This window comes from Jaculus jaculus, chromosome 1 (genome assembly GCF_020740685.1).
Source record: "Jaculus jaculus isolate mJacJac1 chromosome 1, mJacJac1.mat.Y.cur, whole genome shotgun sequence".
NCBI classification, from domain to species: Eukaryota; Metazoa; Chordata; class Mammalia; order Rodentia; family Dipodidae; genus Jaculus; species Jaculus jaculus.
The window spans coordinates 248,524,324-248,544,634 of NC_059102.1; the positions used below are offsets into that span (position 1 = coordinate 248,524,324).

Sequence of the window (20,311 nt, forward strand, 5' to 3'; positions counted from 1 at the left end):
GTCCTTAGGCTTCACAGGCAAGCGCTTAACCGCTAAGCCATCTCTCCAGCCCGGAAAAAATTTTTATGTACATATATTCACATAGCAGATTTTATCTTTTGTACAGAGAAGGCCATCTGTCTTTTCAGAAAGCTCTGGGTCCCATTATGAATGTTCAGTTTATAATTTTAGTTCTAGTTTTTCTCATACATTAAAAGCACTCCCAAGGCCTGCCCTCATGGGCACTAAAGAGAGCCATTCAATCCTCGGCCCCAATTAAGTCTTTGGTGTTTGAACCATGTGGAAGCTGTGGAGGCTTGCTTCCTGGTTCTGGTGGTCTTGGTGCAGCCCTTGTAGCAGCTGGTTTAGGAGTGTAAGGTTGCTGTTTCTGTGAGGAAGAGGCATGGGTGAAAGACGGTTCCCTTTATATTCAATCACTGTCATCTTGGCCGGACACTGTTTGCTCTGATTTGGAATCTGCAGAATTCTGGTGTAGCCACCATTCTGACCCTGGAACTGAGAGGCCAGTACTTTAAAACAGCTTTGGAATCAAGTCCTTCTCCATGAGCCAGAGTCAGCCATGTGCATGGCTTTGTTGCTGTCCCCCAGTTTTCCATAGTTGATGAGTTTCTCGGTGTAGCCCCTCATCTCATCCAAGCATGCCCATGATGCCTCCATGCATTCCTGTCGCACCATTCCCGTGAGCAAATTCCGCCCCAGGTGGATGTGGGGCCCAGACAGCAGAATAAATACACCCTGGGGCATGGTGGTGGCCCACAACAGCAGCACAGCAGCATGTTGCCACCTTCTGCTGCCCCAAACCCATTCTCTGTCCCTTTTATTGCACTCAGTCTCATCTTCACCAATTTTACCACAGAAACTGCCTCTTGTGTACCTTTCCTTATCTCTTCATTTTCTGTCTTTGTTGCCAAACTTGATTCCTTTATCCCTCCCTGGATACTTTCAAGGTTCCCCCCACCCTTTTTATAATGTGGGTTTTGGGGGTTGAACTCAGTTCCTAGTGCTTGCAAGGCAATAACTTTACCAACTAAGCTATCTTTCCAGTCTTCAAAGGTTCTTTTTATCCTTCACTAAAAACCATTAAAGCTTCTACCCACTAGTCTCTTCTCTCCATTCTCTTCTTTTTTCTTCTTCCATTTTCCTCCCACTCTCCCTCTGTTGAGTCTACTTTGTTCTGTCTCTCTTCATTTTGCTGTCTTCCCACCTCTTCTTTCTCTCACTTTTCCACTCCTCTCCCTTTGATCTCTCTTATTTCTGCTCTCTCTTCTCCTTCATTTTCTGCTTCCTTCATCAATTTATTTCCCTATTCTTCCTCTTAATCTTATATTTATTTACTTATTTATTTATTTACTTACTTACTTACTTATTTGAGAGCGAGAGAAACCTTGTGCATCTGTCTTTACATGGGTACTGTAGAATCGAACCTGGGTTGTTTGACTTTGCTGGAAAGCATGTTAACTGCTAAGTCTTCTCTTCAGGACAAAAATCACATGATCATCTCATTAGACGCAGAGAAAGCATTTGACAAAATCCAACATCCCTTCATGATAAAAGTCCTACAGAGACTGGGAATAGAAGGAACATATCTCAATATAATAAAGGCTATTTATGACAAGCCTACAGCCAACATATTACTAAATGGGGAAAAACTGGAAGCTTTTCTAATAATATCAGAACAAGACAAGGGTGTCCACTGTCCCCATTTTTATTTAATATAGTCTTGGAAGTCTTAGCCATAGCAATAAGGCAAGAGACACACATAAAAGGGATACAAATTGGAAAGGAAGAGATCAAGTTATCATTATTTGCAGATGACATGATTCTATACATAAAAGACCCTAAAGACTCTACTAGCAAACTGTTAGAGCTGATCAAAACCTACAGCAATGTAGCAGGATACAAAATAAATACACAGAAATCAATAGCCTTCATATATGCTAACAACAAACACACAGAGGATGAAATCAGAGAATCACTCCCATTCACAATTGCATCAAAAAAAATAAAGTACCTTGGAATAAATCTAACCAAGGAAGTAAAGAATCTCTACAATGAGAACTTTAAAACACTCATGCGAGAAATTACAGAAGACACTAGAAAGTGGAGAAACATCCCTTGTTCCTGGATTGGAAGAATCAATATTGTGAAAATGGCAATCTTACCTAAAGCAATCTACACATTTAATGCAATCCCTATCAAAATTCCAAAGGCTTTCTTCATGGAAATAGAAAAACAATCCAAAAATTCATTTAGAATCACAAAAAAACCTCGAATATCTAAAATAATACTGAGCAACAAAAATAAGGCTGGTGGTATCACCATACCTGATTTTACCCTATACTACAGAGCCATAGTAACAAAAACAGCATGGTACTGGCACAAAAACAGACATGTAGATCAGTGGAACAGAATAGAGGACCCAAATGTAAGCCCAAGTAGCTATAGCCACCTGATATTCAATAGAAATGCCAAAAATACTCATTGGAGAAGAGACAGCCTCTTCAGCAAATGGTGTTTTGAAAACTGGATATATATCTGCAGAAGGATGAAAATAGATTCTTCTCTCTCGCCATGCACAAGAATTAAGTCCAAATGGATTAAAGACCTTAACATCAGACCTGAAACTCTGAAACTGCTAGCGGAAAAAGTAGGGGAAACCCTTCAACATATTGGTCTTGGCAAAGACTTTCTGAATACAACCCCAATTGCTCAGGCAATAAAACCACAGATTAATCACTGGGACCTCATGAAATTACAAAGATTTTGCACTGCAAAGGACACAGTGAAAAAAGCAAAGAGGCAACCTACAGAATGGGAAAAAATCTTCGCCAGCTATATATCTGATAGAGGTTTAATATCTAGGGTATACAAAGAACTCAAAAAGTTAAATAATAAGGAATCAAACAAGCCAATCAAAAAATGGGCTATGGAGCTAAATAGAGCATTCTCAAAGGAAGAAATACGAATGGCATATAAGCATCTAAAAAAATGTTCTACGTCACTAGTCATCAGGGAAATGCAGATTCAAACTACATTGAGATTCCATCTCACTCCTGTCAGATTGGCCACCATCATGAAAACAAATGATCATAAATGTTGGTGGGGATGTGGAAAAAGAGGAACCTTTCTACACTGCTGGTGGGAATGCAATCTGGTCCAGCCATTGTGGAAAACAGTGTGGAGGTTCCTAAAACAGCTAAAGATTGATCTACCATATGACCCAGCTATAGCACTCCTAGGCATATATCCAAAGGACTCATCTCATTTCCTTAGAAGTACGTGCTCAACCATGTTTATTGCTGCTCAATTTATAATAGCTGGGAAATGGAACCAGCCTAGATGTCCCTCAACTGATGAATGGATAATGAAGATGTGGCACATTTATACAATGGAGTTCTACTCAGCGGTAAAGTAAAATGAAGTTATGAAATTTGCAGAAAAATGGATGGATCTGGAAAGGATTATACTAAGTGAGGTAACCCAGGCCCAGAAAGCCATGCGCCACATGTTCTCTCTCATATGTGGATCCTAGCTACAGATGATTGGGCTTCTGTGGGAGAAGGAAAATACTTGGTAGCAGAGGCCAGTAAGTTAAAAAGGAGACATAAAGGGTAGAGAAAGGAAGGGAGGAGGATACTTAATAGGTTGATATTGTATCTATGTAATTACAATGATTGTAATAGGGAGGTAATATGATGGAGAATGGAATTTCAAATGGGAAAGTGTGGGGGTGGGGAGGGAGGGAATTACCATGGGATATATTTTATAATCATGGAAAATGTTAATAAAAATTTTTAATTAAAAAAAAAAGTCTTCTCTTCAATCCTCAATCTTTTAAAACCAAGTAAGGGTAATTTATCTACTTGTAGGAACTGCAATACTCGATGGCTACATTTTGGAAATAATTATGACATAGTTTGCGTAAACAGTTTATTTCCCAAATTATATTTTCTCTATTTTTAAATTTGAACTACATTCATAATTATCACAATGAAGAACCATGATCTTGGGCTGTAGAGGTAGCTCAACTGTAAGGTGTTTGCCTTCAAAGCCTAATGACCTGGGTTTGATCCCCCAGTTATCACCTAAAGCCAGCTGCACAATGTGGAGCATACATCTAGAGTTTGTTTGCAGTGGCTAGAGGTCTTGGTGCTCCCATTCTCTTTCTGTGTCTCTCCTTCTCTCTGGCTCTCTAAGTCCCTGTCTTTCTGTTTGCAAATTAAAAAAAAAAAGAATTATGATCTCATGCATATAGTTTATGATAAAATAATTTTCTGTTTTAATTTTTGATATGTTTTTCAGAGGCAAATCAGTATGAACTTATTAAAAATAATGGACTTCCACTCATGATACAAGTCATAACTGACTCTAAGAATGAGGAATTAAACAAAATGGCCATGTATGTGCTTAACAACTGCAAAAAACTTAGTAAGTTTATGTTACTTTAAGAAAATACCAACCAAGAGCCGGGCGTGGTGGCGCATGCCTTTAATCCGAGCACTCGGGAGGCAGAGGTAGGAGGATTGCCGAGAGTTCAAGGCCACCCTGAGATTACATATTGAATTCCAGGTCAGCCTGAGCTAGAGTGAGACCCTACCTTAGAAACCACCACCCCCCCCCAAAAAAAAAACAACCAAAATTTATAAAGGGGAATTTACACCTGCTATAATGAGTCAAGTTGCTTCTTCTTACATTTGAAAAGTAGTATATAGAATGTGGACATGACATTTTGGGTTTTTCAGCATACAGAAGTGTATATGGGAGAGACCATTTAGAGAGTAGCAGTTTCATGCCTTCTGGGCAAAGTTGATATGTAAGACTTAAAGATAAATCATAATGTATATTCAGTCATTTATTTAAATACTTGAGTTTCTGTTATGTGCTAAAAGCACTGTGTTCAGCACTGATGATACAGTTACAAGAAAACAGTCTGTACTTAGAAAGTTTAGCATAAATAGAGAAATAGTAACTGAATAATCTCAAAAATGAGATTAGATATTATAAATTGACAAAAAGGCTATGAATGGATGGACTACAGATATTTTGGTGCCTGTAACAAAGGAATCTGACCTTTATTTAAAGCACTTAAAGAAGAAAAGGTTGGGGGAGAAAATAATTCTTCACCTGAGATCTGAATGTCCAGAGTTAATGAAGTGAAAGGAAGAAAATCTGGGCGGGTGGTTCAGTCCTGAGCAGTAGTAAGGCACAAAGCCCTAGATTAGTAGAGAACCTGGTCTATTTAAGGAATTGATGACCAGTGTGGCTGGAACACAGAGGGTAGTAACCATAGGATGGTCTTTCTAGAAGAAAAACTATGAACAGAATATTTAAAAAATGGATGCCACTTGATTAACACGTTTTAAAAAATAATTACTTTTGACTGGAGGGATGGCTTAGCACTTAAGGCACTTGCCTGTAAAACCAAAGGACCCAGGTTCGATTTTTCAGGACCCATGTAAGCCAGATGCACAAAGTGGCACATGTATTTGGAGTTCGTTTGCAATGACTAGAGGCCCTGGCGTACCCTTTCCCCCCACCTTTCAGATAAATGAATAAGAATCATTTGCTTTAAAAACATAAATACAAAAAAAAAATACTTTGGTATTAGAAATGTAACTCAGTGGAGAGTACCTGCTTATCATGTGCCTGAACCTGGGTTCAGTTCGTACTACTTTATCACCAGCATCCATTTTGTGTATCACTTTCCTGTAACTCTGAAAAGTAGAGTCTTAATTTATTGCTGGTTAAGTCCTAGCCCTCTACCAAGTACTCTTTCCTCTTACATTTAGAATACCAGTTAAGAAAATATGAATGGGCAAAGTTTAAAGAAGGGTTGGGGTGGAGCATGAGGTTGTTCTTAAAGGGTGGTTATAGCATTTCTATTAATGGTAAACTCACAGTTCTTTTTCCCCATATTACTAAGGTGAGAATGTATCTCTAAGTCGACAAGATTATTCTTGCTATGAAGATGAAGGCAAACAATTAAATGACACAAATGTGAAAAAGAAGAATCTTGAGCATGAGAAGAATTCAAAGGAAGTTTTTCATGCAATAGATCAACTTGAAAGAGAAGGAAATGAGGTTGGTTTTTTGTTTCAAAGGATATAGAAAATTTTATATATATATAAAATGTAAATTTTTTTTCAAGGTAGGGTCTTACTCTAGCCCAGGCTGACCTGGAACTCCCTCTATAGATGTAGGCTGGCCTTGAACTCACAGTAATCTTGCTACCTCTGCTTTGCAAGTGTTGGAATCAAATATGTGTGCCAACATGCTCAGTCTTAATTTTTTTTTTTTTGATGTAGGGTCTCACTCTAGCTCAGGCTGACCTGGGATTCACTCTGTAGTCTCAGGGTGGCCTTGAACTCACAGCAATCCTCCTATCTCTGCCTTCTGAGTGCTGGGATTAAAGGTATGCACCACCACGCCAGGCTTAAATATTTTTAAAAATATATTTATTTATTTATTTATTTACTTGGAAGCAGAGACTGAGATAGACAGAGAGAATGGGCACACCAATGTCTCCAGGTACATGTGCCACTTTGTACACCTGGCTTTATGTGGGTACTGTGGAATCAAACCTGGGTCTTTAGGCTTTGTAGGCAGATGCCTTAACCATTGAGCAATCTCTCCAGCCCTTCAAATATTTTTAAAAGTAAAGATTGGGAAAACAAAAAATTGAGAATGGAAGGTACCATGTGTTTTTTTTTTTTTTTAACATGCTTTTGTTTTGTTTTGTTTTGTTTTGAGGTAAGGGTTCACTCTAGCCCAAGCCGACTTGGAATTCACTATGTAGTCTCAGGGTGGCCTCAAGCTCACAATGATCTTCCCATCTCTGCCTCCCAAGTGCTAAGACTAAAGGCATGCGCCACCACATCTGGAAAAGTGTTTTTTTTTTTTTAATTTAATTTTTATTTCTTTATTAGAGAGAGAGCAAGTGAGCATGGGCACACCAGGGCTTCCAGTCACTACAAACAAACTCCAGATGTGTGCACCACCTTGTACATCTGGCTTACATGGGTCCTGGGGAATTGATCCAAGGTCCTTTGGCTTTGCAGGCAAGTGCCTTAACCACTAAGCAATCTCTCCAGCCCTTTAAGAAAAAAATAATTAGGCCCAGTGTGGTGGCACATGCCTTTAATCCCAGCACTTGGGAGGCAGAGGTAGGAGGATCGCCGAGAATTCAAGGCCACCCTGAGACTACATAGTGAATTCCAGGTCAGCCCGGGCTAGACTGAAACCCTACCTTTGAAAAAAAAATTCGTGTAAATTTTGGACTGGAGAGATAGCTTAGTGGTTAAGGCATTCACTTCCCGAGTACCCACATAAGCCAGCTGCACAAAGTGGTGCATGTGTCTGGAGTTCATTTGCATTGGTTAGAGGCCCTGACATACCCATTCTCTCCCTCTCCCCCCTTCCCCTCCCTCCCTTCAGTTTCCCTCTCTCCCTCCCTTCAGTTCTCCCCCCCATTTATATTTATATTAATATATATATGCCTCTTTTCTGTAAAAATTAATTAATTAATTTAAAAAATAGTGTAAATTTTAATACTGCCAGGGATGTGGTGCATACCATTAATCCCAGCATTCAGGAGGCTGAGGTAGGAGGATTGCCATGAGTTCAAGGCCCCCCCGAGACTACATAGTGAATTTCAGGTCAGCATAGACTGGAGTGAGATCGAAAACCTCGAAAAACCAAAAAGAAAAAAATTAATAGTAATACTTAAGGAATTATCTTTGGAAATATAGCAAATGTTTTGTTTAAAAAGTAGAAATGGTGCTGGATAGATGGCTTAGCAGGTAAGGTACTTGCCTGCAAAGCTTAAGACTCATGTTCAACTCCCAAGATCCCACATAAGCCAGACGCACAAGGTGACACGTGGACAAGGATGCACATGTGCACAAGGTGGTGCATGTGTCTGCATACATACGGAGTTTGACTACAGTAGCTGGAGGCCCTGGCATGCCATCTCTCTCACCCTCCCTCTTTCTCATTTAAAAAAAGACAGTCTGTTGGGCTTTTCTCAAAAAAGAAAGGAGAAATGATTATTGAAAAGATAAGAGACATAAAAGACAAAAGCAAGAAATCTGACATCTGTATAAAAAGTTCAAGAAAAATTTAAAAATAACCAATCTAATTCCCCCCACAATTGCATCCCTGAAACAGAAGAACATGGTGTGAGAAATGCATTGTTACACACTTTCATCATTGTGCAGGTATGAGAGTACAATTACACAAACCTAAGTTGTATAGGTCAGCTGCTACTGATAGTCTGTAGATGTGGTAAACTTGTTTCCTTTTTAGTAAGTATGTACTCTTAAAGTAATGTTGAAAAGCGTAGTATAGTAAGCACATAAGCTAGTAATATAGTATATTACATATTATAGATAATTGCATGTACTATACTTTTTTATATTTTTACTTATTTATATATTTGCGAGGAGAGAGAGAGAATGGGCACAACAAGATCTCTTGCCACTGCAAAAAAAAGAACTCCAGATACATGTACCACTTTGTGTCTCTGGCTCTGTGTTTGTTCTGGGGAATTGAAACCAGGCCCACAGGCTTTGTAAGCAAGCACCTTTAAACACTGAGCCATCTGCTTAAACCTCTTGCTATACATTTGTTTGAAATAAGGTTCCACTCTAGCCCAGGCTGACATGGAACTCACTTTGTAGCCCAGGTTGGCCTTGAACTCATGGAATTCTTCCTATCTCAGCCTCCCAAGTGCCAACATCATATGCTGGTGCACACCTTTAATTCAAGCACTGAGGAGGAAGAGGTTCAGTTCTCAGTATCCATATAAAGCCAGATGCACAAAGTAGAACATGTATTTGAAGTTTTTTGCAGCAGCTGGAAGCCCTGGCATGCCCATTCTCTGTCTTCTCTCTGCTTGCAAATGAATAAAATAAAAGAAATAAGTGGCATATGTGGGCTGGAGAGATGCTTATCAGTTAAAGGCACTTGCTTGCAAAGCCTGCTCAACCAAAGTTCAGTTCTCTAGTACCCATGTAAAGCCATATAAAGTGGCACAAGCATCTGGAGTTTGTTTATAGCAGCTAGAGGCCCTCTGGAACGCCCATATTCTCTCTCTCATCTATCTATGTCTCTATCTCAGATAAATAAAAATATGTTTTTTAAGGCAAGTTTGGTGGCACATGTCTTTAATCCCAGCACCAAGGAGGTGGAGGAAGGAAGATCATTGTGAGTTCGAGGCCACCCAGAGACTACATAGTGAATTCTAGGTCATCTTAGACTAGAGTGAGACCCTACCTCAATATACACATATATAGTCATATATATATATATGTGTATATATGTATTTACATACATATCTATATTTATATATAGGCTTACATGGGCTGGGAGATGGGTCAGCAGTAAAGGTGCTTGCTTGCAAAGTCTGCTTACCCAGGATCAATTCCCTAGCACCCATGTAAAGCCAGATGTACAAAGTGGCCCACGCATCTGGAGTTCATTTGCAGTGACAAAAGTGTGTCCATTTTCGCTTTTTCTCTCTCTCTTCCTCTTCACTAGCAAATAAATAATTTTTTATAAAGTGACTTATCTGCCTGGAGTTTGCTTGCAGTGGAAATAACTCTGGTGTGCAAATAAATAATGTATTTTACAAAAACTTTTTTAAAAGGGCTGGAGAGAGGGCTTAGTGGTTAAGGCACTTGCCTACAAAGCCTAATGACTCATGTTCAATTCCCCTGTACCCATGTAAACCAGATACACAAAGGGGACATATTCATCTGCAGTTCATTTGCCATGGTTGGAGGCCCCAGCATGTCCATTCTATCTGCCTCTTCATCTCTCCCTCTCTCTCTGTCTCTCAAATAAATAAATGTACATTTAAAAAATAAGTAGCTTGTTTTGAAATTCCTGTGTTTTTGTTTTTGTTTGATTTGGTTTGGTTTTTTGAGGTAGTCACTCTGCAGTCCCAGACTGGCCTCGGACTCACAGCAATTCTTCCACCTCTGACTCCAGAGTGCTGGGATTATAGGCGTGTGCCATCACACCCAGTTGTTTCTTTTTATCATATATGTTCTTTTGACAATCATAAACTTTTTCTGTATCATTTAAAGAAATTGTAAAACAGAGTATAAAGAAATGCATTCCATTGAAATTATTTACTTGTCATTTTTACATTATAGGAAAAAATACAAAGAGGAAAATATAAGAATGACATTTCATTTATGAAAATAAATATTCAGAATACACTGAAACAGCCTTGTGAAAAAAGTATCGAAAGCACCAAAACAGAAGACAAGGATAAAAACCATTCTAGACTGCTTCGCAGTTCTAGGTTCTGTGGAGTCATGCCTAAAGCTTATGCAAATGGCAACCAAATGGAGACCCCAGTAAAAAATTCAAATCTTGTTAAATTTTGCTATAGAGAGGTTGGGGAAAATAAGGCTTTAAATAAAGCCAGTTCAAACTATAATCAAAACTTACATGGAAAAGTAACTTTCAACCAGAAAAATTTTTCTTCTCAAACAAGGTATGCTTTAATAATTATAAGATTTATTTACTAGCAAGCATTTCATGTATGCGACTATGTGCCACTGTTTAGGTACTGGGAATACAGAATTGATAAAACATGGTCTCAGGAGGAGTCTAAACTAGGAAATGTTGATAAGTAAGTTTTGATGAGGTATGGATGCTAGTTCATTGAAGGCCTTGCAAGTCATCCTTAGGAGTTTTGGTTTTGCATGGGTATGGGGTTATTTACCTGAGAATAGACTACACCACTGAAGAACATGATTCCTTCTCCACAAGCAACCATTAATCACCATGAAGACCATTTTTTTATTAGCCTAATTTTTGTTTTAAATTATTTTTATTTATATTTATTCCAGATGTACAAGGTGGCACATGCATCTGGAGTTCATTTTTAGTGGCTAGAGGCCATGGCACACCCATATTCTCTCTTACTCTGTCTGTGTACCTGCCTCTTCTTTCTCTCAAATGAATAAGTTAAATAAATAAAAATTTATTTTTAAAAAATGCTTATGTGCCAGGAATGGTGGTGCATGTCTTTAATCCTAGCACTTGGGAGGCAGAGGTAGGAGGATTACTGTGAATTCAAGGCCACACTGAGACTACATAGTAAATTGCAGGTCAGCCTGGCAAGAGTGAAACCCTACCTTGAAAAAAAAAACAAAACAGGGCTGGAGAGATGGCTTAGCAGTTAAGCACTTGCCTGTGAAGCCTAAGGATCCTGGTTCAAGGCTCAATTCCCCAGGACCCACATTAGCCAGATGCACACACGTCTGTAGTTCCTTTGCAGTGGATGGAGGCCCTGGTGTGCCCATTGTCTTTCTTTCTCTCTCTCTCTCTCTCTCTCTCTCTCTCTCTCTCTCTCTCTCTCCCCCTTCTTCCCTCCCTCCCTCCTTCTCTCTGTCTGTCGCTCTCAAATAAATAAATAAAAATAAACAAAAAAATTAAAAACAAAACAAAAATACTTACTTGGCTGGAGAGATGGCTTATCCATTAAGGCACTTGCTTGTGAAGCCTAAGGACCCAGGTTCGACTCTCCAGTATCCACATAAGCCAAAGGTGGTGCATGCATCTGGAGTTTGTCAGCAGTTGCTAGAGGCCCTGCTACACCCATTCACTAATTCTCTTTCTCTCAAATAGATGAATAAAATATTTTTTAGAATACCTAATGTCTTGGATGTTGTGGCATACACCTTTAATCCCAGAACTGCCATATAACCTGGATATACAACTACTGGACATATACCCAAAGGACCCTATAATCCTGCTACAGAGACACTTGCACATCCATGTTTATTGATGGGATGTTTCGTGTTTTTTGGTATTTAACTCGAATGCACAATGAATCATTGAAGAAGTCAATGAGGAAATTAAAAAATTCCTAGAAACAAATTTAAAAGTTCCCAGATAGTACAATCTACTAGATCCTCAGACACAGCTAAGACAGTCCTAAGAGACACAAGACCATCATAATGGGAGGAAAAGATCATGACATCAAAATAAAAGAGAGACTGATTGAGAGGGGGAGGAGAAAGTGGGGGGAGGGAGGGAATTACAATGGGATATCCTTTACAATTATGGAAGTTGTCAATTTAAAAAAATCAGAGAAATTTCATTTTGATTCTAGAAAAACAGGAAACAAATCCCAAGTCTAGTAGATGGTAAGAAATCATAAAGATAAGGGCAAAAAAGGCCTAAGGGCTAGAGAGATAGCTTAGTAGTTAAGGCTTGGCCTGCAAAGCCAAAGGAACCAGGTTCGATTCCCTAGGATCCACATAAGCCAGATGCACAAAGGTGGCACATGTGTCTGGAGTTTGTTCGCAGCAGCTGAAGACCCTGGGGTGCCCATTCTCTCCCTCTCCTTTCCCCGCTTCTCATTTGCCTGTTTCTCCCTCTCTCGCAAATAAAAATAAAATTTTAAAAAGCCTAAAAGAACAACATACAGAATCAGTCAAATGTAGAGTTGCTTCTTTGAAAGTCAAAAGGATTAATAAAGGCTGGAGAGATGGCTTAGCAGTTAAAGTGCTTGCCTGTAAAGCCTAAGGACCCATGTCCCAGTACCAGTGTTAACCAGATGCACAAGGTGGAACATGCATCTGGAGTTGGTTTGCAGTGACTAGAAACCCTGGTGTGCCCGTTCTCTCTCTCTCTCTTTTTGGATTTTTTTTTTTTTTCCGAGGTAGGGTCTCACTCTAGCCCAGGCTGACCTGGAATTCACTATGTAGTCTCAGGGTGGCCTCGAACTCACGGTGATCCTCCTACCTCTGCCTCCCAAGTGCTGGGATTAAAGGCGTGCACCACCACGCCCGGCCATTCTCTCTCTCTCTTTCTTCCCCTTTCTCTCAAATTAAGTAAAATTATTTTTAAAAAATTAATAAACCTTCATGAGCATGCTGTGTCAGAAACAGATAAACATGTTTGAATTGAAAACATGTCAGATTTATTGAATAATAATAAATTCACAAGGTGTGATAGTGCAGTGATTGCCAGATACTCCCTTTCTTCTTCTTTTTTTTAAAAAAATTTTTTTTAAATTTTTATTAACATTTTCCATGTTTAAAAAAAAAAATATCCCATGGTAATTCCCTCCCTACCCCCTGACACTTTCCCCTTTGAAATTCCATTCTACATTATTCTTTTTTTTTTTTTTTTAAGGTCTTTTTTTTAGGGCTGGAGAGATAGCTTAAGGTGCTTGCCTGCAAAACCAAAGGACCCAGGTTTAATTCCCCAGTACCCATGTAAGCCAGATGCACAAGGAGGCGTGTGCATCTGGAGTTGGTTTGCAGTGGCTAGAGGCCCTGGCACTCCCATTCTCTTTTTCTTTCTCTCTCTGCCTGTCTCTCAAATAAAATAAAATATTTTTAAAAGATTTTAAAATATATATATATTTTTTTAGCCAGGCATGGTAGTGCATGCCTTTAATCCAAGCACTCAGGAGGCCCAGGTAGGAGGATAGCCATGAGTTCAAAGCCACCCTGAGACTACATAGTGAATTCCAGGTCAGCCTGAGCTACAGTGAGACTCTACCCTGAAAAACAACAATAAAAAATTATTTTTTGAGGCAAGCCCAACAAACTGGACTTTTTTTTTTATGGGAGGCAGGGAGAAGAGAATTGACATGCCAGGGCTTCCAGCCACTGTAATAGAACTCCAGACATGTGCTCATCTTGTGCACATGTGAGACCTTGCACTGCATCACCTTGTGCCTCTGGCATATGTTGGACCCTGGAGAGTCAAACATGGGTCCTTAGGCTTTGCAAGAAATTGCCTTAACTGCTAAACCATCTCTCTAGCCTTTATTTATTTGAAAGAGACAGAGAAGCAGATAGAGAGAGAATGGTATACCAAGGCCTCTAGGCACTGCAAACAAAACTCCAGACACATGTACTTCTGGCTTTACTTGGGCTCTGGGGTCTTTTGACTTTGTTGGCAAGCATCTTAACAGCTAAGCCATCTCTCCAGCCCTCCCTCTTTTGTTGACAGCCTTAGCTGAGGCCGACAGTCTTTTATTTTTTCTTTTTTGGTTTTTCGAGATAGAGGCTCATGCTAACCCAGGATAACCTGGAATTCACTCTACAGCCCAGGTTGACCTTGAACTCATAGCAATCCTCCTATCTCAGATGGGATTAAAGGTGTATGCCACCATATCTGGCTTCTTTTATTCCAATCTTATTACTAACATTACCTCTCAAATCACATATCAATGTAAATATATCTCTCTATGTATATATATATACATATTTTGAGGTTACAGAATGACTTCAAAAGATTTAAAAAGCCAAGAGTTTCAAAGAGGCACAGGAGCCAGAGCTGGGAAACTGATAGAAATGCAAAAGGTTCTGTATTGATAGGATAATCTGTGGCCCCAGATGCTGAAATGTTTCTGCTGCTGGTGGTAGAGTCAGATTGCTAGGCAGAGCTGAACTACAAGAGAAGCAAAGTAAAGTACAGGCTCACAATCAGGTGAACAGACAGCAAGTCCAGTTGGACAGATGACAGTTGAATAGGCAGTATCAATAGCAAGGATGGAACTGAGCTGAAGCCTCTGGAATAGCCAGATGTTCCTTGACTTACATACTGGGTGGTCAGAGAGCAGGTCACTAGGAGCCATCACAGTGCTAGGTGTCTACTTCTTTATGGGGTCAAAGTGAGGGGGTTACACCCATTTCTTCAACTAGTATGTCAGTTCTGCCAATTGATCTGTCAGCCCTCTATTACCTTTTTTGTTATCTTTTAGCTTTCTTCATATATCAATACTATTGCCCTCTGGAGTTTTGTTTGATTCTAGAAACAAGGCTATGACTGTTACAGACTCTATTTTGGCAAAATTTGGTAGCTGTCACTGTAACAAGATACCTGAGGCTATTAACTTAGAGAAAATGTTTATTTTGGCTCATGGTTCTGGAAGATTGTACTCTGAAATGGTCAGGGAGCAGGGTACCCATTGCTTTGGAGTCTTGTCAAGGGCAGCATATGTGAGGCACACCTGTAGGAGCAAACCCACTTGTCATATGAGCCAGGAAACAAAAAGGAAAAAGGACAGGCTAGGGTCCCACAATCCTCCTCCTGGATACACACACCCTTTGGCATAAAGACCTTCTGCAAGGCCCTGTCTCCTCAAGGTCTACAGAATAACTCAGTAGTGTGAACCTTGGACCAAGCCTTTAACATGTAGACTTTTGGGGGGACATTCAACATTTAGGCTATAACAATAGTTATTGGCATGTCCTGAATCCAGCTGCTTTCCCCCTAATAAATACCCAGAATCATACCGCTGGTTAAAATAAATGTATACACACAGTGTCTTTACTTTTAGTAACTTGGTGTCTGTTTTCTTTTAGTGACCATGTTTTTAAACATCCAAGTCAGGTTGTAAAAAATAGAAAGCAGCAGTTACCAGGAGCAGGTATGCTTGTAATGTTTCTCCTTGGGTTTTTCAAGAAACAGACATTTATGGGACTACAGCTAAAATTTAAATTGGTATATCTGCCCTCCAACGTATAAGTCATGCCTTCAACTCTGGTTTAAATGTCTTATACCTTTATGCATGTTCAGAAATCTCTCTTTATCCATTAGGATGACTGGATATGTGGTCCTGAGCTAAAATGTATGAAAACTAGGAGATTTAATCTTATAAATGCTGGGACCTTTTTGTTAACAACAACAAGAAAAAAAAAAAAAGCTTACATCTTGCAATCTTTTTCTAGATCCATTTACATTGTGTTTAGACATAATAGATAAAGAAGTTGGTAGTCTTCAAGCAAATGATGACTGTTCTAAAATGTTGCTGAATAGGTGTTCAGGTAAATATATTTTTTAAAATAATGTATTTATTTGTGAGTAGAGAGAGAGTGTGTGTATGTGTATGTGTGTATAGGTGTACCAGGGGCACTTGTTGCTGCAAGTGAATTTCAGGTGCATTTACTACTTTCTGCATGTGGCTTTATGTGGATACTGGGAAACTGAATCCAGGCCAGCAGGCTTTGCAAGCAAGCAAGCACCTTTAACTGCTGAGCAATTTCCCCAGCCCCTGGTTAAAAAAACCCGTATGTATGTATGTATGTATGTATGTATGTATGTATGTATGTATGTATGTATGTGTGGTTTTTTTGAGGTGGGGGGTTCTCACTATAGCCCAGGCTCAGGGTAACCTTGAACTCATGGTGATCCTCCTACCTCTGCCTCCCAAGTGCTGGGATTAAAGGCATGTGCCACCATACCTGTTCCCCTAGTAACTATTTTTAATCACAACAATTTGATGGGTTTTTTTCAAAATATTATTTATTTGTTTGAGAGAGAGAAACAGAGAGAGAATAGGCATGCCAGGGCCTTCAGCTACTATAAATTAACTCCAGACCCATGCGCCACATTGTGCATCTGGCTTTATGGGTGTCCTGTGGAATCAAACCTGGGTCCTTAGTCTTCGTAGGCAAACACCTTAACTGCTAATCCAGCTCTTCAGCCCTGATAATAAGTTTTATATGCTATTAGTTAAGTAGAATTTATAGTAGTTCTACCTTTATGACTCAGCCTTTATTTTCTTTCTTCTTTCTTTCTCTGTCTCACCCTCCCTTCCTCTCTCCCTTCCTCCTCTCTCTCTCTGTCTTTCTTTTTCTTTTCTTTCTTTGAGGTGGGGTCTCACTTTATCCCAGTCTGACCTGAAATTCACTATGAAGTCTCAGGATGGCCTCAAACTCAGAGCAATCCCGAGTGCTGGGAATAAAGGCATGTGCCACCCATGTATGCCTGGGTCAAGGAGTGATTTTTGTTCCTTTGCTCTGAAAACTTGGGAAAAAACTAAACCGAGAAAAGTGACTCAAGATTTGTGAATCCTTGGGTTTTAAGATGACTTACCAACAAAACCAGGTATCTACTGGTTTGCTTATAAACAGCAGACTTAGTGGTCCTTTATCAAGGTTAAAAGTAGGAATGGAAGACACCCATTACCCTTTCCCAGCATTTAGAGAGGGCAGCCCAGGCTTTACAACCAAAAGCTATGGCACTATGGCAGTGCTTTAAATGAAACCAATATAAATGTAGAATGGAGATTCATAACAGCTAGGACTTAGTAAGTCTACACACTAAAATCATGATTACATTTTGAAAGAAATTGTACAAGAACCAATTAGAAATTTTGAGAGCTTTTTCATTTGAAGGTAATCTTAATGCTATTAAGTTTACAAATATATTAATTTATTAAATACCTAATCCTAAATATTCTAAAACACATTATAAACATACAGATGCCTACTCTCTCCCCATGCTATTGCTAATTCATAATGGTTTGGAAGTAGGGAGAATAGATTCCTCTTAAATTGCAAGTCAGTAGGTGTTTCTTTATAGTTAACGTTAGCAAAAATCTTACAAAATAATAATTAACAATAATCTTCTTTACTCATTAACTCATAAGGAAGCACCTACAATACTACATTTTGTTAAAGGTTCTATACTAGAATATAGAAAAACTGAACTACACAAATACTGAAAAGTTAAAATTTCCTTAATTTTTTAGTCCTAGTACCACTACCACAATTTACAGGGCAATATACCTGATGTAATGAAAGAAAAAGAAAAAGAAAAAGCTACAACAGATGAAAGACCTCAGGAATGTACATGTATTTGATACTACATTGCATCCATTAATAGCTACACTTTTTGCAAACTGAGGCTGTGACAGAACAAGAAGGGTTTACTGTGTAAGCTGCAGTCACTTGTCTGACTATAGATCATCACTCCTTCTGTGGCAGATTTTTACAGTTCCTCTAATGCTTTTGGGATAACTGTCTCAAAGTAACCTTCAGCTATCCTGACAACACTTTGCTGTCTCTCCTGATAAGAACAGTAGCTCTTTTCTGCTGTTTTAAAAACCTTATGCAGCTATATCCACCACTTCTACCACCAGATCCATAACCACCATCATAGGGACTGCCAGAGTTGCTTCTACCAAAACTAACCCCTTCATGTGTCCATAATTTGACTGCTGTGGTCCATCATTGTTGTTCCTACCTCCACCATAGTTATCAGTACTAAAATGTCTTCCTTCATTGTAACCATCTTATTCTCCTCCTCTACCACCAAATCTGCCACCTTGGTTTCCATACCCTGGTTCATCACCACCATAGCCTCTTCTACTACTATAACCAGGACCACCACCATAGTTGCCACCATCACCTCCACCGTAACTCCCTCTACTTCCACCACCTCCAAAGTTTCTACCATGGCCCATAAAGTACCCAGATCCACCTCCACGACCTCTCTGTGACCCAGCTGACTGCATCTCTTGCTTAGAAACGGCCTTTTTTGCTTCACAATTATTTCCATCAATAGTGTGATATTTTTGAACAACTATTTTATCAACTGTATCATGATCCCTAAAAATTATCTAAGCAAATCCTTCCTTTTTCCACTCTGCCTGTCTTCCATCACTTCTATGGTTTCAATTTTGCCATGGTTTTCAAAATTGTCTCTCAGATTATACTCTCCTGTTTTTCTTTAATACCACCAACAAAAAGTTCCTTCACTGTTAAATGGGCACCAGGCTTTACAGAATCTTCTCTAGAAACAGCCCTCTTTGGTTCCACTACATACCCAGCAACCTTGTGCGGCCAAACACACAGTGTTGCATCTACCTCTTCAAGACATGAGTAAGTCACAAAGCCAAAGCCTCTGGAATGCTTTGTTGCAGTCTCTCATGACCACACAATTTGTGTGTGCCCTATTTCTCCAAATATCCTCTCAACCTGTCATCTGTAGTTTCAAAACTGTGACCACCAATAAACAGCATCTTCAACTGTTCGGGTTCTTTTGGATCATGCCCCTTGTCCCCCACCCCCATGACAGTGGTTTTATCTCCATTTTGAGACCAGACTCACCTCTTCTAACTTGAGTTCAGTATCCCAGTTTTTATATTTGTAATTTTTTTCATGTTCCTGGTGATCTATATCCCACTATTTATCTTTTTCTGAAATGATCTCATCTACTTCTTCCATCCTGTCTTTTCCTTCACACCCTCATATCTCTTCTTCATGCTTGCTTTTAAACTTTGCTTTATAAAACATTGAGATTACTCCATGTTTTCCTCTAAACAACCCTATACTTCTATTTTTTTTAGCTTTTTATGGAGGGAAGAGAGGACAAGAAAGAGAGAGAGAGAGAAATGGCACACCAGGGCCTCCAGACACTGCAACCAAACTCCCAATGCATGTACACCTTGTGCTCGTGCGCAACCTCGCACATTTGTCACCTGTGCATCTGGCTTACATGAGACCTGGGAAGTTGGACATGGGTCCTTAGGCCTCATAGGCAAGCTCCTTTACCACTAAGCAATATCTCCAGCCCTATACTTCTGTTTTGATGAAACCATATGTCTCTGTTCCTCTAAAGCTGATACATAGCAATAATCTGAATCCCATCTCTTCTTTCCTCATTATTTTATAATTGCAAAATCTTTCTCTTTGATCTCTTCCTATATATCAATATATGTAGAATCCCAACTACTTGGGATCATTTGAGCCCACCCAGTAGTTCTAGATCCACTAAGGCAATATATTGAAACTTCAGCACTTAAAAAATAAAGACATGACATTAATATGAGAATTGTGATAGGATCAAAGGTTTCTTTTGAGTTTTCTTTATTTTTTATTTATCTTTTAAAAATTTATTTGAGAGAGAGAATATGGGTGTGCCAGGTTCTTCAGTCACTGCAAACGAACTCCAGGCACAGGCACCACCTTGTGCACTGGCTTACGTGGGTATTGGAGAATTGAACCTGGAACCTTTGATTTTGCAGGCAAGCATCTTAACTGTTAAGCCATCTCTCCAGTCCAGTTTTCTTTGTATTTTGAGACAGGGTCTCACACTAGAGTCCAAGCTATCCTGAAGCTCACTATATAGCTTAGGCTGACTTTGAACTCATGGCAGTTCTCCCACATTAGTTTTCCGAGAGCTGGAATTATAGGTATGAACCACCACTTCCAGATATTTCAGTGTGGAAATTATGAACTACCTGGTATCCAACAGATGATAATTATTGTTGTACTTTCCTTATAACTTTTATAATATATATAGTACCTATTCAAGTTTATTGTAGAACATCTAGGTATACAATTTGGGATAGTAAGTTTCTTTGTCTCACTTGAATTGTGCTTATTTTTCCTTACCTTAAAAATTTAGACTGGATGGGGGGGGTGACAACAGGGAGAAAGCTAATGAGGGTACCATTATGGCTGTATATACACTATATACATAACTAATACAAAAAAGTTAGATTACAAAGCTGGGCATGGAGGTGCATGTCTTTCACCCCAGC

The 20,311-nt window shown here is 39.3% G+C and overlaps 1 protein-coding gene and 2 pseudogenes across 1 annotated transcript in view; 1 reads left to right on the plus strand and 2 right to left on the minus strand.

Annotated features, from left to right (window-relative positions):
- The window catches only part of Terb1 (telomere repeat binding bouquet formation protein 1), an 87,888-nt gene that overhangs the window by 38,911 nt on the left and 28,666 nt on the right, over positions 1 to 20,311 (plus strand). Inside the window, exons 10-14 of the mRNA XM_045142864.1 lie at positions 4,303 to 4,428; positions 5,924 to 6,081; positions 10,158 to 10,504; positions 15,345 to 15,409; positions 15,711 to 15,806. Coding sequence (XP_044998799.1) covers positions 4,303 to 4,428; positions 5,924 to 6,081; positions 10,158 to 10,504; positions 15,345 to 15,409; positions 15,711 to 15,806 — 792 coding nt within the window. The remainder of the gene's footprint in view (positions 1 to 4,302; positions 4,429 to 5,923; positions 6,082 to 10,157; positions 10,505 to 15,344; positions 15,410 to 15,710; positions 15,807 to 20,311) is intronic.
- Positions 256 to 744, minus strand: LOC123454201 (annotated as a pseudogene).
- Positions 18,059 to 18,838, minus strand: LOC105944408 (annotated as a pseudogene).